The sequence below is a fragment of the Scomber scombrus genome, chromosome 16 (genome assembly GCF_963691925.1).
Source record: "Scomber scombrus chromosome 16, fScoSco1.1, whole genome shotgun sequence".
NCBI classification, from domain to species: domain Eukaryota; kingdom Metazoa; phylum Chordata; class Actinopteri; order Scombriformes; family Scombridae; genus Scomber; species Scomber scombrus.
Window position 1 is genome coordinate 18,822,564 of NC_084985.1, and position 17,479 is coordinate 18,840,042.

At 41.3% G+C, this 17,479-nt stretch overlaps 2 protein-coding genes across 3 annotated transcripts; one reads left to right on the top strand and one right to left on the bottom strand.

Moving 5' to 3' along the window:
• Window positions 1-2,365: 2,365 nt before the first annotated feature.
• On the bottom strand, window positions 2,366-3,816 carry LOC133996394 (homeobox protein Hox-A13a). Its single transcript, XM_062435956.1, has 2 exons — window positions 3,156-3,816; window positions 2,366-2,613 (listed from the first exon to the last, which is right to left on the bottom strand). Exons 1-2 carry the CDS (start codon window positions 3,814-3,816, stop codon window positions 2,366-2,368), a joined length of 909 nt encoding a protein of 302 aa, XP_062291940.1.
• A 9,793-nt stretch (window positions 3,817-13,609) lies between these two features.
• On the top strand, window positions 13,610-16,372 carry evx1 (even-skipped homeobox 1). 2 transcript variants are annotated; one of them, XM_062436368.1, is made up of 3 exons: window positions 13,610-13,967; window positions 15,135-15,373; window positions 15,845-16,372. In XM_062436368.1, exons 1-3 carry the CDS (start codon window positions 13,610-13,612, stop codon window positions 16,370-16,372), a joined length of 1,125 nt encoding a protein of 374 aa, XP_062292352.1. The 2 variants fall into 2 exon arrangements, with proteins under 2 accessions (XP_062292352.1, XP_062292353.1); XM_062436369.1 differs by having other exon boundaries at window positions 13,610-13,966; window positions 15,227-15,373.
• Window positions 16,373-17,479: the final 1,107 nt, after the last annotated feature.

The following is a 17,479-nucleotide window of genomic DNA, read 5'->3' on the forward strand; positions in this document are numbered from 1 at the left end:
TTCGTGCCTGACATTTGACTTGTTGAATCATATTCATGGTTTCAGCCAAACCACGCATGCCGGGCTGAAGGGCTTTTGACTGCAGTTGCATCACAACCGTATTTAGCAACTCTAAATCTAAATCTTTAAGACCACCAAGTGAATATTCACAATCTGTTGTCATATTATTGTTGATAGTGAACGATGCAAGGAAAGTGGATATTTCTTTTTTTTTTTAAACAGCACTGAATTGTCAGCGACGGTCAAATCAATTTAGCTTAAATTCTCTTGAAATAAAACTGCAATCCACCTCATAATAAAACATTTTCCAATATTTGTTTTTGTTTTTTATTTATTGACACATTTTCACGCAAAAATATTTCCGGAAATGCTCCTAGAAAACACACCAAACGAGGGAGGAATTAAATTCACCTTCTTAAAAAAAGAGAAAAATAAAAAAAATCACCATTCAGCGCCCAGGTTGGACATTTCGGCAGTTAAAACATTTTCATTCTTACCTCTGAATAATCTGATAATCACAGGAAGCGCATACATTTTCTATAATAAATTAAAGAGCTCACGGGGTTTCTGAGTTTTGTATATATTTGAAATATCAGAAGAAGAAAAAGTAATAGACTAACACAGTTGAATTCTCACAAACATATTACATTATAGTTTGTAGAACAATAATAAACTGATAATGGACGGCCTGTGCCATTTGAAACTCTTTTTATTTCAATTAGTCATTTTGGATTATTTGTTTAAACGCACTAAGAACTAGATTTGGAGGGGGAAAAATGACAAGTTCACTTCAATGCCCTTAAAGTTTGAATGTACTTTAAATATTTTTGAATTGTAAATATTTGTTTTCGCCGTACAGCTGCAGGGACGGCGACTAAGAGGGGACATTTGCAGTGTTACGTGTATGTTTATTATTCAAATAAACGACGTTTTCCTCCACTTTCCACCCGCGTGTGTTTGTTATCGTCACAGCAAAAGTCAAAGGCAAAATACTGATGTCATTATAGAGTGAAATTTGTATATTATTAGTAATTATCATCATCATCATCATTATCATCATTATTATTATTATTAATAATAAAGAATTTGAGCTGTGTATGTGGTGTTTGACTGCTGATAATCTACTTGAATTTGTCGCGTAGTCGTCGCTAGATGGCGATGTCAGCCTATATTTCAGCACACTCCAACCTCAACTGACTTATTTCCTCTTTTCCCAGAGGTCTACTGAAAGTTTTTAAATATCTGAATTTTAAATGTATAATTTCTATAGTTTATAACATATGTGGATTAAATGAGCAGCTGCAAACCCAGCAAAGTATCACACTACAGCTCCACTACATTGTTACAGACTCACTGTTGACATTATCAGTACTATTTTAAATTCCGCTGCTCCAAAAAAATGGGACATTCATTTCCTCCTTAATATATTGTGGTTGAATATATAACCATGGTCTCATACGATTAAAAACGAACCCGCTGTCACCATGACTTGGATAAAATTCAACCAAGTCCATATTTTATTGGGACGGACTTTAACACCGACATATTTGACTCACACACAAATAACCTGGATATCATGCCGGAATTTACTTTATATACACAACCACATGAATACGCATACATTATAAAAAGCTATGATTGATAAGAACACATATCCCGGACGATTATCTAAGCATTATAATAAGAATTGCACCATGGACTGGATATGAATGAGAACACGGATTCATATGATAAGACTAAACTTCATACAAGCTAAGCATGTGACTAGGTTTTAAAAAGGAAGGCAAGACAGATTAATATTTAACATTGCCAAGGTCCAAATCCGAAATACCGTCACTTCCTTTTGAATCTTCGCGTTTATCACTGTCGTTAAACTTGCAGATAAAGGTGTAGTTCGGTGGCGCACACCTCTCTGAGCTGGGGTCAGTTATCCTGCGTTGTGAGTGAGCAAAAGTCACACATACTGCAGTTATATATTTTCTCTTTTTTTTCTCCCCCCTCCACTTTACTCCGTAAACAGTAGGCTATTTAACAACAAGTGGCAGGAAATGGAGGGTCCAGCACTTAAAGGCCTCTGAAATTTTGTTCCAGATGCTCCGGGAAATCATTTGGCAACATACAAATGAACCATTTTCAGTCAGGAGGGAGTTGTGATGTTCCAATCCATGAGTCCATACCTATATATATATGTGTATAGGTGTGTGTGTGTGTGTGTGTGTGCGTGTGCGTGTGTGTGTGTGCGTGTGTGTGTGTGTGTGTGTGTGTGTGTGTGTGTGTGTGTGTGTGTGTGTGTGTGTGGTAGTAGTAGTTTATCTCCCATTGATGTTGGTTGTAGATATTGTCCGTGATAATAATAAAAAAGGAACTAGCTGATGGTTTTCAATTTGTTGACAACTTTCTTCTCCTTTACGCGTCTGTTTTGAAACCATATTGTGACCTGTCTCTCGGACAGGTTGGTCTGGGCAGATATCCTCCTCCTTTTGTCCTTCGTGATAAATTTATTGGCGGCGTACTCGCGCTCGAGTTCCTTCAGTTGCACCTTGGTGTATGGCACGCGCTTCTTTCTTCCACGTCGATAAGAGCCAGACTCTCCTCCAACGTGTGACACTGCGTCTGAGAAAAGAAACAAAAGAAGCTGTGATAGACTGTTTCCCAACAAGTGGATCAAAACATCACAATAATCTTCAGACGTGTATTTGTGTATTTATTCCTAATAAATGAAAATCTGTTGAGCCACATATTTCCACTTTATTTCAAATAAATAGATATTACAAGGTTTGATATGTAAGATTTGATATGTAAGAGTGTTAGATCCATGAAACAAGGTGAAATGGCTGACTATTCCGTGATAATAACAGCTAATTAACAAAACAAAAAAATACTGTAACATTTTGTTCTGTAAAGGAAACTTACAAAGTCATCTCAGCGGATTGTTACATTTTTGTGTTTCCTAACTAAACATTTTAAAACTAATTATTTAACTTTTTGTCCAAATCTAATTATCAGACTGTTGTTAGATTTGCAGCCTGACAGAGAAATGTGCATTTTATACACTAATTCTGTACAATATGTAACCTGTTGTCTGGGTAGTAACACACTAACATGTCAAACAGCTCTGTCCTGTTAAGGCTGGACTCTGAGGGATGTTATCCTACCTGGTATGGAGGACTTCCACATGTGTCCAGGCTGCGGCTGCTCCTTGGCGCAGTAAACCTGGCCGTTCCAGCCGTTGGCGGCGAGAGTCCACGGTTGGTAGCTCTCCATAGGCAGCAGGGACTCGTGTCTGGCCTCTGACGGCGCACTGATAGTTGGCACCACAGGAACGTCCAGGTAACTGGGCACAGGTTGGTATGGGCCTGAAGGATAGGTCGGATAGAAAGCGAATTCCTTTGCCCGAGAGGTGAAGTCGTCGCCCGAGGCGGAGGTGTCCATGTATTTCTCTCCATAAGCGGAGGGGGGCTGCGCTCCGCATGACTTTATACTGCTGTGATGCGACATTCTGCACGGGTAATAACCGCTACCGAAGTACCCATAAGGAAGAGACGCACTGGATGAATTCTGAGCAGCAGAGCAGGGGCTGCACTGCTTCACCGGCTCTCCCATACCGGAGGTGGGCAAGTCGCTGGACGAGTAAGCCGTACTGGGTGCCAGGGACGCGGGGTGCGCCATCAGATTCCTGCACTGGTTTGCAGCAAAGTTGCCACCAGCAAAACCCTCCATGTTCTTGCTCACTTCATCGGATCCGCCGCCGTTGTCGTAGAGAAACATCACCGACGGGTCGACCCAGCGAGGACGGAGGAGCAGTGACGTTGTCATAGCACGGCATCCAACATTGAAGCTTCTGGCTCTTTTTTAAAAAGCCCTGAGACTGAAAAAAGGAGATACTGGTTCCCAGAGTGTAAAGCCACTCTGACGCGCACAAGAGCGCCGAAGTTGAGCCGCCATTGGCCCAGCTGTTGACACGTGACCAGGCTATGCAAAGAGGACGGTAAACATCCCCCAGTACAGATAATTAAATGGAGGAAAATGCGGCGGAGTAAGGTGACCGTACCTTTCAAGGGATTTAGCTTGTGTCGTGTCTGCTTCAATTCGATAAATATTGTACCTTAAATAAAAAATAAAAAAGCCGGATACACACAAGAGTGGGCAACATTATTTCTAATTTATGTGAATTGATATGAGAGCTCTAATCAGAAAAATATTGATTTGATATTGATATATATATCCTATATATATAGTTCAAATCGGAGTGAATTATCTTAAACTGATCTACAGTTTCAAGAGACAGCTGCGTTTCATCATCCATATATGACTAATACGCACAGCCTATGGCCTTTACGCAAGCACACTGACTAGCCTTTGTCTGCGTCGTAACACGAATTGGGTATTATTGTATATCCATTTACGCAAAGAGATTCCCAATTATTAAAGCAGAATGTTATAATACACTGACTATGATGAACATGAACTAGAAGGAATGAACTACAGTTCTGTCGCCTGCTGATGTATAGATACACTATGTACTGTGTTATACTTGTGCGTCCGTACTCTGTACTAAACAGCACATTCAACACGGGAAAAAGACAGAAGATACAGGAAAGTGTGAGTGAGCATACTTCATATGTCCCCAAACAGTCAGAAACAGGGGCCTCTTTAAACATCTCGTTTCCTGGTTAAGCTAAAAATAAGGACAATTGGATATAATGTTGTGGTTTCAGGTGAATATTCCAGATACTCGACATCTGACATGTTTACAATATGCAAAGACAGAACACAGCTCTTGGCTTGGCAGTGCGAAAGTGTTTTTACATAGGAGGTAGACGCGGCTGGAGGCCAAGGTCAAGTTGAAAGTTGCTGTCTAGCCATCCAGCCTGTCGGGCTATTCAGGCTTTGAAGGAACCGTCTGAGCTCTTGAAAAGAGCGGAAGAGGGGTGAGAATTCCTGTCCCAATGAAAGCTATTGGAGGACATTAAATTTTACTATCATTTTGTTTTCTCCAGCGTTTATTATCACGAACTAGTCTGTGCCCGCTTCACTTGGGTGGTGCGCATTTTTTTTTTGTATCCCTGCGTTGGAAATATAAAAAGGAATGTTGCTGTTTTTTTAATTGCAGATCTTTTGGAGGTGTTTTTCGGCAAATACGTGCGAAAATGATGTGATCTCTGAAAAGAAGGGAAGGGATAGACACGTCGTGTGTGTGTGTGTGTGTGTGTGTGTGTGTGTGTGTGTGTGTGTGTGTGTGTGTGTGTGTGTGTGTGTGTGTGTGTGTGTGTGTGTGTGTGTGTGTGTGTGTGTGTGTGTGTCTGGTCTGCTGGTTTGTGTTTACGACCAGTGGCTCTCCGTCTATTCTGTGTTGGAGGAAATGGACCTGGTGGGGCTTTCACCAGGGTTTCGAAATCCAGGAAATCCAGCATGGTGTTTTGGCCTTGTTATGTGTAATTGTGCTGGTATGCTGACTGCTAGTAAGAGATTAAAACAATCTACCAAACAGAATCTGTCACTCAGGTGGGTAAAACACTGATGCAGACGTTGGGTTTCCAGCCTATTAGCATATAATGTTGATGCAAATTATTTTAAAAAAGATTGTTTGGTCTCATCTGCTTCCTTTGCTATATCAGAAGTTAAACCTCATCACAAAATGAACATAAATAATCTATACATTATTTAAAATCCCACTGAAATTAAAGAAAGGCCTTCATAGGCAATGGATACAAGCTACACAAATGATGTGTCTGTTCAAAGCTGCACACGGGAATATTTAAAACCATTTGGAGTATTTTTTATTTGTATTTTGTACTGGAACTGGAAAAGAAAAGAAAAAACAATACTGTCGGGGGGGGGGGGGGGGGGGGGGGAGTGCCGAAACGAGCGAAGAGTGATGGACAAAGATTGTGTTACTTTACAAGAACCAACATTCAAACATAGCGAGAGTTTTGTTGTTTTTTTAAACAAAAAGTGCACTTATTAATTTGTCTCCGGGGGAGGTGCATCATTTCTGTTGAATATAATGCAACTATTGTGGGATTGCACTCATTTTGTCCTTGCTTTTTAAAGTCAGCTGAATTAGGCCCCGCATTTGATCCAAATAAGAGAACAAACTCATGGTTTTAATCAAATATTGAATGTCTACAAGAAGATATATTATAAACTATTAGAAATGCATCGCTTTTTGACATAATGCTACACATACGCATATACCACTTATCAGGGGAGTTAATTACGCAAGATTAGAAAACACAACAGGCTTTTGTTAGCCGTTTGGGTTCAAAATCCGAAATATCTTCCTTCCTGAATTTGCATTAGGAGAACCTCCACTCATACAAGATGCATTTTTATCTATACTCTTAAATTATGTAATTTGTTCTATTTTTCTATTTGGCACCTCGTCAAATCAAGCTTGATCATATACAATATTCTTTATAAATTCAAGTTTTTTTGCATTCTTTTCGCAATTTGTCGGGAAGAAAAGTCGGCCAAAGCATAACGTAATTTATTCCGAGCTGTCACAGTAGCGTGGAAATGTCTTGATCTTATCATGCAAGAAACTTGAAGTAATGAAATCATTCAGCAGCGACATGCAGCAACAACCCACGAGTCGTGGAGTAACTGTACGAGCCCTAACCTGTTGCGTGTTTACTGCCCTCAGGCCTTTTTTTCAACGTAGGCAAATGAAGCTTCAAAATAAACACTGTGTGGTTAATGATTAACTGTCCCATACATTGTACTTGTCATGTTATATGTCACGTTATATTTTAGGTAATCTCTCCGCACGTATAGGCCGTCGCATCAAGCCTGTGGCGTTGTTCAATATGTTTCAGCGGGTTTGCTTTTCTTGCATGATCCTCTATGTTTTATCCTGACTTTTCATTCTTTGTTCACTCACAATAATGGCGCGTCCTCTCCAAGGTGGCCGCCGGCGCGCGCATGTGGTCAGTCCAGACATGAGACATCCCAAAGTACAATGAACACACACTTTACAGCAGGGGCCCACACAGTGTCCCGCCAAATACACGCACACTTTCACCATGGACTTAAACACTGTATCCCAGGAACCCTCGTGGAAGACACTTAATCAATGTAGCACTGAATTCTTATTAAACTATGTAGAAAATCAGTGGAGAACGGCTGCAATCAGACTGAAGCATTATGAGAATTGTAGTTTTTTGCAAGTTGTAACGAGGAGCACTTGGTAATCATGAAATTATACTATTCCTACTTTGGATGTGGACCCCCCTGATCCATCTGAAGGATCCCTGGAGGTTCCTTGGACTCCACATAGGGAGCCACTGCTTGGCAGCAGAGTCTGGATTTTTTCTTCGAGGTCATTATCAAAGTCCAACCCCCTGTTTGTACTGGCATCCAAATTACGCAGCGAGAGAGAGAAAGAGCACATTTATTCCTTAACGCCTGCAGCCTGGGTAAAGTAGGGAAGTGTCTAAGCCATATAAAGTTATGCTCACCAATAAATTTATATCGTTAATAGCATAAATTGCGATATAAAAAAGCTTGCTATGGCGAAATACATGCTGTTAGATTTCAGTCTTGTTGATGAAATGTGTTTAAAGTAGACGGCTGTCAAAAAGTTGTCAAAACATAACAGCCAATATGTTTTTGTGGTCAAAGCAGTGAACCACAGGGCGGTCACACACTTGACTTTTCCATATTTTCTGGTCGCCTGCGGTGTGATTATGAAGGATTGCATAAAAATAACAAGAAAACCTAGTTCTTCCCGGACACACACACACACACGAAGCCAACCGAAAGGTCCACGGTTAACTGGAAAAGCTTCACTCTCAAGGTGTTGGTGATGTGTGCTTTGAGTGACACTTGGGTTGTACATTTCCGTCTGTTTCAATTTCTCCAGCAGAAGTCTTAAATGTTGCGTTAACAGCCTACTAAAGTTATAGCCTGTAAGCTGCATGTGAAATCATTTATTGGCATAGAGGAATCTCAGTAAATATAAAGGCCCGCCGTTCTTTCACGGAAAGTGCAGTCGGCACTCAGTTCCACATCTGTTGTATTTTTGATTGTAGCCTCTGATAGAAGAGATGCTCAAGAAATGTCATCATTCTAGCCCCGGTTTGTGTCATTCTGAGTGTGTACTTTAACAAATAATTAGGCAGTAAACAGACTGACAGATCCATACACACAGGAAAAAAACTATTAGGCCCTCTATAATTTAATTGAAACTTAATGTCCAATCATCGCATACTACGCATAACCATTACATATATGGATAAATATTATTATTAATTATTATTATTAATATTATACTTATTATAATTATCATCATCATTATTATATTGTTTTATGATCATCTTCACTGTCATCAATACCTGATCTAAAAGAACCTGCTAAATGTCGGCCTACTGACTTGTGCAACGTGCTTAAAAAGAAAAAAGAAAGTAAAACACATCTAAAATAAATAAAATTATGTATTTGACTCCATCTTCAGCAGCCTTACAGTATGCACCTTCAAAAAAATTCTAAGGGTGATAAAAAAAAAAGGAAAAAATCGGATGAAAGAGAGAACAGGACCCACATTTATGCGTCAAATATTACGCACAGTGGCTGAACTCGTTCACCTGTTACATTTGAAGTAGTTCACCGTTATAGGCCTATTTGGTCAAAATAATGTGATATGTAACGAGTGGCGCCACTTATTTGAAAGTGAAGATTCATCTGTGAATTTTAATTCAGCTTTATATTAAATATTGCCGGGCTAAACAACGAAAATAGTCGCAAAAGTCAATTAGCAGCAGAGCAGGCTTCAGCCATCATCATTTGCCAAAATCATGTAAATACATAAGACTTCTCTCATCAGTCCGCACGACTGAATGGCAAACAGTTGTATTTATTTATAAACTGGTTGTTGAAGATTTTAAAGACAGAATTAAACTATTAGATTTTATCTATTTTAACATATCGGCTAAATGTTAAAATAATTTAATTTCATTAGTTTAAAAAAAAACAACCATCGACTTATCACATTTGCATTCGCGGGTTGATATTTTAATTTGATAGAACTTACATATGATTTGTGTTTTGTGATTGGTTGTTTTAAATTTTAATACGAATTTCTTGAATGTGTAATTAAAAGCAGTCGGTCCAGGGTGTGTTCAACATGCACATTATTTTCCACTCTCCAAGAATGTTTGGAAAAGAGTCTGTAGCTCTGTAATTCAATATGCATATACGAAGAAACAGAAATAACGCTGTTTAACTTTCGCAATTTTTACTTTCCCTATTTCTTTACACGGTGAACCACGTTGTGGGAAATAATGTAGTCAAAAGTTTGGACACACCATTCACAGTGTGTCCAAACTTTTGACTGGTGCTATAAATCTGCACGAAAAACAACGATTCAGAAACACTGTGCTTAATCCTCTGTTGCAGCTAACACGCCTTCCATCCCATGCTTATCAGCTGGATGCCAGATTGAATATTTATTTGCAGGCGCTCACTGCACAACACAACATGAACCGCAATCATCACAAAACCATTGAAAAATACGGAGACATTTCAGCATATTTTTTCTAGGCAGAGGGCTGATGGTTATAGGAAATTGCTAGACAAGATATGAAAAAAACAATGGGGACATATAGCCTACTCGCGATGGAAATGATGACAGCAACACTTTCTAAAAATATAAACCCATTTGCAACCAGACGGTCTTGTAAATATCACCTTTCCCAAGAGATGCCTGAGACGCACAAACCAGCCAACAGAATGACATGCACTCTTGTGAAACGTCAGGGCTTTGCACCTGATGTGTTTCCTTGCAGAATTGTCATACCCCCATGATGTTTCCCCCTTTTAATGGGGGTAACACAGGCCTGATCCCAGTGGCTTGCTAAGCCCGTTGTCTAATAGCGCGGGGCTTGCAGGATGGAGCAGGGGAGAGCGATAAAAAAACGGGTCTTACAGCGAAGAGACTTCCAGCTGTATAGTCATCAGGACATGTTTCGCTCCAAGGTCAGCGAGTTAACTCTGGTAGCTGCGTCATCCTGTTTCAAGGCCAAGTTGAAGCAACGGAGACGGGAGGGGCCTCGGTAATGAGGGCTAAACTATAATTTATTTTTCTTCCAGGTTCAGACTCCCCTTGTGCTCCTCAGTCAGCGGCACAGTCAACATCCACCAACCCATTCATGCGCAATTCTATCACACACTGAAACACTCTTTTTGTGCTAAAAGCAAATATTCTGGCAGGCCTGCACTGCCAGGGCCAATGGATTAGATTACAAGCGTACTGCGCAGGCTCCATGGTCAAGTTCAAGTTGGGCTGGCTAGTAAAACTGAGGGGCGCATTCTGCAGTGTCTGCCGCGGGGGGCGCTCCCCCTCTTTGATCTTCCCCCTGCAAAACTAGACACTGGAGCAGGGCCATGACTGCAGTCCAGTTTTTCTGTTCCTCTGCCTCCAGGAATTCGCAGGGCTTGGACTAAAACGTGCTCTAAAGATTAACTACCTCTTATGCACAGATTGTGGAACATATTTAGTTGAAGAAATTACCAATCAGCAAACCTTCCAAACCCTTCCGCTGCCCTTCACTATCTAAAACACACACAATATAAGTGACACTACTGTAAACCATCAAGGTCATTCACGTGTTGCGCAAAACCATCTCAAAGTGTTATCTCTTGTTGATCACAAGATCCCATCTGCCCTGGCCACGACCCATTGCATAACTCTTGCAAGTAGCAAAGAAATGGGATCATTGCCATCTTGCTGAGCTTCATCTCAGACTGCATGGTTACTCATCTTTATGATTCTGAAAGCAGAAGTAAACCATGCAAATGTCTGAAAACGCGCCTAACAAAAATAATCCTCTTACCAACCAAGGTAAACATGTCTCTATAATATTGTATCAACATAACAAATGGAAATAAAGAAAGCTGGTTGGTCCCTGTATGGTTCATGTGACTCAGTTCAACTTTAATAAGTTGATTCACTTTTTACTTCATTATCAAAGAAAATAAATATTCATTTTCATTTCTGACTCAGGATTACGTTTAAGGTTCCTTCAGTTCCAGTTTGGTACATTCCGTTAGTTTATGTTTCGTTAGCAGTCTGCGTCGCTGGTCAGAGTTAAACATCAGAGACTGCAATCATCATCGTGTTTTGAAATGATTTCAATTAGAGATCATAAAGATATATAAAAACAAACAAAAAATGAAACTTAAAATAAAACGTGTGAGGCCTGTAAACAGAGTGAAAAGTGACTTTATGGACACCATCTCTCACCATCAACATTTAGAGATGTACTTCGCAGGACAAGACTCAGATGTTATCGCTTTTATGTTTTCAAACTGCCAAAAGCAACAACATCTAATCGTCAGAGACAGACTGAGAGGTTTACTCCTTTTCTCTTCATCCTTTGCAAACCAGATGAAAGAGTCGGGGGAGAAAGCCAAAGGAATTTCCCTCACTCCTCAGCTGGCTGGCTGGCTGGCTGGCTGGTTGGGGGAGGGGACGGCTGCCTCTGGAGCCTTTTCCTCCTTTCAGACAGGCGAGGGCGCACAAGGACAGCGGAGGCTGCTGGAGCTTCACAATCTGCAGCCTCCCTCTCCTCTCCTCTCCTCTCCTCTCCTCTATGTGAGACCACATGACTCCACCTCTCTACACAACATCCTCACCATGCAAATATACCGCTGTTCCCTGCTGCAGACCTTGAATCGGAGCAATAACGGGGGAAAAGGCTGTTTCCAGAGGCATCAGGTATGGTCAGGTTCTCTTAATATCATCTGTCACGACAGCCTGCGACCCTTATACATTAAATATCTAGGAACCAAGTTGAGCAATATATTATGTCAAGGATGTTAACACCTGCAGGTTTACAAACTATGACCGCCAAGATAAACGCTCATCAATATTTCTTTCCAACTATAGCTTACACATAGGAAACTTTTTATATTTGATCTCAGTTACAGTGATGACACATGACATTTAGACTGAAATTAAATAAAAAGCTAATAAATGTTGCCATGGCCAACTGACGCCGTGCGTACAGGTGTAGGTGGGAATTAAGACGGATCAGCACCATAAATGGTCAACTGAGCTTCATCACCAGCTGAAAAGGTAACCACCTAAAACATCCGGTGGACACATCCTATACTGCATCCTTTACCAAGCATCAAGTATGTGATGAAACTAATTTGCCACAACTGAGTTATATCCACGGTCACTTCTTTGTGTCCATAGAGAAGAAATCTCTTCACTGAAGGCAGGAAGTTAAAATGTAATAATATCATCCCAACCCCGCGCGCCTAAAGGAAGTGTAGACTCTTAATTGTAATGATATAACTTCATTGTGACTCTTCTTTTTATCGGTATTCAGTGACTTTTTACTGGAAAACTGCCGTTCTCACATCAAAAGAAAAGAAACGGCCACCACCCTATAAGATTACAAAGAACCACTTGTCTTATTGAAGCAATGTAATAGCACCACATCATGTTATTATTTCACTCTATAAGTGCGTTTTCTGAATGAGATGAAGGTGAAGCAATGGGGGTTAAAATTCCTGGCCAATTGAATTAATAAATATAATAAAATTACCTATGCATATGCTACATTTTATTTTCAAGACCAAAGTAATAACTTATTTAAGACACACAAATAATAAAGTAAGATTTATATATATATATACATACATATATATATATATACACATACATACATATATATATATATATATATATATATATATATTTTTTTTAGACTAGGTCTTGATCTTGTCCATGTTCTGGACTTTTAAGACTTCGTGTCAAATGGCCTCTTATCTAAACTCTGACCGCCAGACTTGACCTTTGAGGATTTTACTTGACTCCACTTAAGTTGAGGAGAGAGGCACAGGAGACAGGAGATGAAACAAAAAGGGGGGGGGGGGGGGGGGTGTAAACAGCAAGCAAGTAATTCATTTACGACTTATTTAAGCACAAAGTGGGGAATGTGTTTGTTTGTTTTTAGTATAATAACATTCATTATAATTTATTGTGATTATTTTTGTTAAATTTGTTGAATTTTCTATTCTTAAAGAATAAACCAATATTTTATGGGTTTTTATTCAATGAAAACGATAGATAGATAGATAGATAGATAGATAGATAGATAGATAGATAGATAGATAGATAGATAGATAGATAGATAGATAGATAGATAGATAGATAGATAGATAGATAGTCTGTTTCTTTTCATAGCTGCTTGTTGTGCCCTCTGTCATCCCCCCACCTCCATCTCGACGTTACGATTGCGCCTTCTGTTTATCCATATCCAATCAATGCGTGTCGTCATCAGGGGGGGACCATCATGACGACTGGCCTATTAAGAATGACAGCTCTGGAGAAAGAGAGAGAGAGAGAGGGTAAATGGTGATCCCTCCCAGAGCTCCTTCTCCGCACTCTGGAGCGCTCTTCTCTCAGGGTCAGACCGGATTGCATCCCCTTCTTTTCCAGAAGCCTCTCCTTCTCCGTGAGACTCAACCTTCCCCCCCCCACCCACCTCCACCACCAACACTACCACCACCACACACACCCCTCCAACCTGAAAATCATCGCCTTGGTTGACGGCTTGCACTCTCCCGCGAAGTCGAGGTTTTTTAAGTCGCGCTTGTAATGGAAAGCAGAGAGGAGATGGTGATGCTGGCGGAGGGAGGTCAGCTTGGCAAGAGCGGCTCTAATTTGTCGGAAAGGAGCCCCATGCGAGAGTCGCAGGGGAAGCCGGGCCACAGGAGCTGTCTGAGCCCCGGAGCTGTGCCCTACTCCCGGGACAGGACGGAGGTGGTGGTGGAGGAGAGCGCACGAAGGAATATGTGCGCCGATATGAGGCCACTTGGCACGTCTTCCTCCGGGGAGAGGCACCGGACTGATCACCCCCATAAAGACGGCAGCAGCTCAGACACCGAGTCCGACTTCTACGAGGAAATTGATGTCAGCTGCACGCCTGAAAGCATGGACTACCCCACAGCTAAAGGTAGGAAGGCGATGCTTGAGAGCAGCACTGCAGGTTTTCTGTTATCGCATAGTTCTGCTGATGAAGTTGACCGAATGCCATCGGCTCGCTTATGCCAATCAAAAATGTCAGATGAAACCAGGACTGTTGGGGGAAAATGCATTTATCATACATAAAAACCTACGATTAAATCTAAAATGAACATATGCATTCAATAAAATACTGTAGCCCTACTAATAACATACAAATTAACTGCAGTCGGTGCATCTCAGCTGTTCTGTCAAGTGACCAGTGTAGCTGCAAACACGTTGAGGTGACAGCCACAGTCTGCACTGAGTTAAACAATGGCTTACTCATACGGCAAATATAGGTATATTTTACTGCATGGGGAAGAATGCAGGATTTTATCGAAACCACAAACAAAATGAATAAATAAATAAAATCTTTCTTTTTTTTAAATGAAGGGAAGGCCAGTAACATATTTTCTGTGGCGTCTGTCTCTCTTTTGAGATGCAAAGATCCAGGACTGTTTGCAGTAAATGTGTTACGTCCTACAGGGAAATCATATGTGAAAATGTGAATATAAATAATGTGCAGTTGTTGTTTGACGTAAACCAATAGGATCTAAAGTAGGCAAACGAATTACAACAATACACTTAATTATTTATGTGTGGGTAGGACTCAGCATCATATCGATACTGTACATTTATATTTATATGGCATATAAATGATTTATATGGAAAATCATATGGGATGCAACATTTTTTTCTTTGTTATATATATATACACACACACACACACACACACACACACACACACACACACATACACATACATACATACATGTAAGTAGTTAGTTTTTAAGTGTCCACAAAATGACTAAAAGTCTAAAAGGTTCACATTCCAAGAAGGCCTTTAACAGTACAACAGTGCAGTGTGATTTATATATATAAATATATTAAAGTCTCCTTTAAAAAGCAAACTGATGAAACGTGACTGAAAATGATTGAGAAGAAAAAAAACACAAAAAAGATATTTTTCTCTATGTTAAATCTTGTGCTTTGTGAGTTTTAGACTGCACACTAATTATCTGGCTTATGAAATGTTGAGTGCTCAGCAGAGTGAACGGACAGTAACACACAGAGAAGATTATTCTCTGATGATAAATTATTCTACATGTTGATTCAGGTCGAGATGGGGATTCTCCAGGTCATCCCAGTGAGACTGGTGCTGACCCGGGTAAGGCCATGCCGGGTCAGGGCTCTCTCTCTGGCTACTCTGCGGACCAAATTCGCCGGTACCGGACAGCGTTCACCAGGGAGCAGATCGGACGGCTGGAGAAGGAATTCTACCGGGAGAACTATGTGTCCAGGCCGAGAAGATGCGAACTGGCGGCCGCCTTAAATCTACCTGAAACCACCATCAAAGTAAGATTGTTTGTCTGTAAAATAGTGGAGCTGACTCAGACCTCTCAAACAGGCTCACAACTGCGAGCCTGTATTTTTTTAAACTGAGTCGGAAAGGTTATTTTGTAAATAGATACAGAAAATAAACTACAGGGGGAAAACACATCATAAAGTAGGCCTAAGCCAAAGACAAGAATAGGCCATAACCAAATGATAAGAGCATTAAACCTGCAGGCCTAGCGTTTATTGGCAGGAGAGGCTTGTGTATTTTTATCTCATTTGGCATTACAACAAGTATAAACTGTTATTATCATGTTTATAGCGAAATTCATTTATACCATCAAACACAATTATATGAAAGCAGCGACTCCTCCCAACCACAAAATCGTGCGTAAAAGCAGAGCTACAGTACGTCTGCTTTTGTCACTGTGATTCATCTCTCTATGAGTGGGGGATTTTGTTAATATTTGACCCGACCTGTCTCTGTCGCAGGTGTGGTTTCAGAACCGCAGGATGAAAGACAAGCGCCAGCGTCTGGCCATGACGTGGCCTCACCCCGCCGACCCGGCCTTCTACACCTACATGATGAGCCACGCTGCGGCCACGGGGAACCTGCCCTACCCCTTCCCGTCCCACCTGCCGCTGCCCTACTACTCCCACCTGGGTGTCGGTGCTGGCTCGGCTCCTGCCGCTACCCCTTTCTCCAACCCCCTGCGGTCTCTCGACAGTTTCCGGATGCTGTCTCATCCATACCAGAGGCCGGAACTCCTATGCGCCTTCAGACACCCATCCTTGTACCCGGGTCCTACCCACGGGCTCGGTCCCGGAGGAAGCCCCTGCTCCTGCCTGGCCTGCCACTCCAGTCAATCCAGCGGCATCTCATCGAGGCCTTCCGGCTCGGATTTCGCTTGCTCCCCAACTAGCAGAACTGATGCTTTTGTCACTTTCACGCCTTCAGTGCTCAGCAAATCCTCATCTGTGACATTAGACCAGAGGGAAGAAGTGCCCCTGACCAGATAAAACCAAAAGCACCAACTCTTGTTCTATACTAGCCTTTACCATAAGCTTTTTAAACCTAACATATTATATGATCAGGACTGAAGCAGCATGAAGAGATAAGCCTGTCAGCAGTGAAAGTTTAGGGGGGGGGGGGGGGCAAAATACCCAAAATAATTAGCCAGATCTTCAGCTATGTGACGCACAAAAAGGAGCTCCCGTTACTGAAAAATAATAATCCCATTGCAGAGGCAGGACAGCGGGCTGAAACATGGCAAAGGACGCAGAACCAGATTTGATTTTTAGAGGATTATTTTGATGTGAGGGGAGGATGAGAGGGAGAATTGAGGGGGGGGGGGGGGGGGGGGGGGGGGTATCAGGAGAAACGTTTAAATACCCGTGATGGATGGCGTTCAGGTTTTTTATCATTATTTGTCGTCTCTTTACGCGTACGAAAAAAACGACCTACATGTATTGTTAGTTACGCGAGAATGATGCTTTCCATCTCTCTTTTTTAACAAGGGGATTTGTTAACAGACTGCGGCCGTCTCATTAGCTATAAGCAGCTCTCCACACCGGGGTCCTCACGGCGGCCCGGGCCGAAATTGTGCAGATGCTAGTGAAATTAGTAAGTGATGTATATGTACGACCCGGTGAAATTTTGAGTGTTGAATTAATGATAATACCAGGAAGGGATCGTTGCTGCCAAAAGGTAACAAGGCGCCAGGGGAACGGATTACAGACCCGCGGCTCACGGTTTTGACGAGGAGGAGGAGGAGGGGGGTGGGGGGGGGGGAGGAACCAGAAGAGGACGGAGAGAGCCAAGAGAGAGGACAATCACAATGAAAAACAAAAGAAAAGAAAATCTGAACGTTTTTAAGCCCATCAAACACTTCTCCCTCAGCGACATAAGAGCCAGTTCTCAAATGATGAAAAATGTGATTAATATATATTTTAAGATAGTTTCTCGCTTTGCACTGCTACAGTGGCACCAGTTTAGTGGCATTTCGTGGAGAAAGCGGACTAAAAAGTGACTGATTATGTTTGTCTGTTTGCTTTTTTAATACTTTTTTTTTTTTTGGCTGAGATGTCCTCAACGTCTAATTTGCAATAAACACTGTCAAAGAATCA

Excerpts from the sequence above, each read along its gene's own strand:
- LOC133996394 (XM_062435956.1), bottom strand. The coding sequence starts at position 3,816 with ATGACAACGTCACTGCTCCTCCGTCCTCGCTGGGTCGACCCGTCGGTG. Across the intron at positions 2,614-3,155 it reads GTGGAAGTCCTCCATACCAG|ACGCAGTGTCACACGTTGGA; the intron begins GTAGGATAACAT and ends TTCTTTTCTCAG.
- evx1 (XM_062436368.1), top strand. The coding sequence starts at position 13,610 with ATGGAAAGCAGAGAGGAGATGGTGATGCTGGCGGAGGGAGGTCAGCTT. Across the intron at positions 13,968-15,134 it reads GGACTACCCCACAGCTAAAG|GTCGAGATGGGGATTCTCCA; the intron begins GTAGGAAGGCGA and ends ATGTTGATTCAG. Across the intron at positions 15,374-15,844 it reads TACCTGAAACCACCATCAAA|GTGTGGTTTCAGAACCGCAG; the intron begins GTAAGATTGTTT and ends TCTCTGTCGCAG.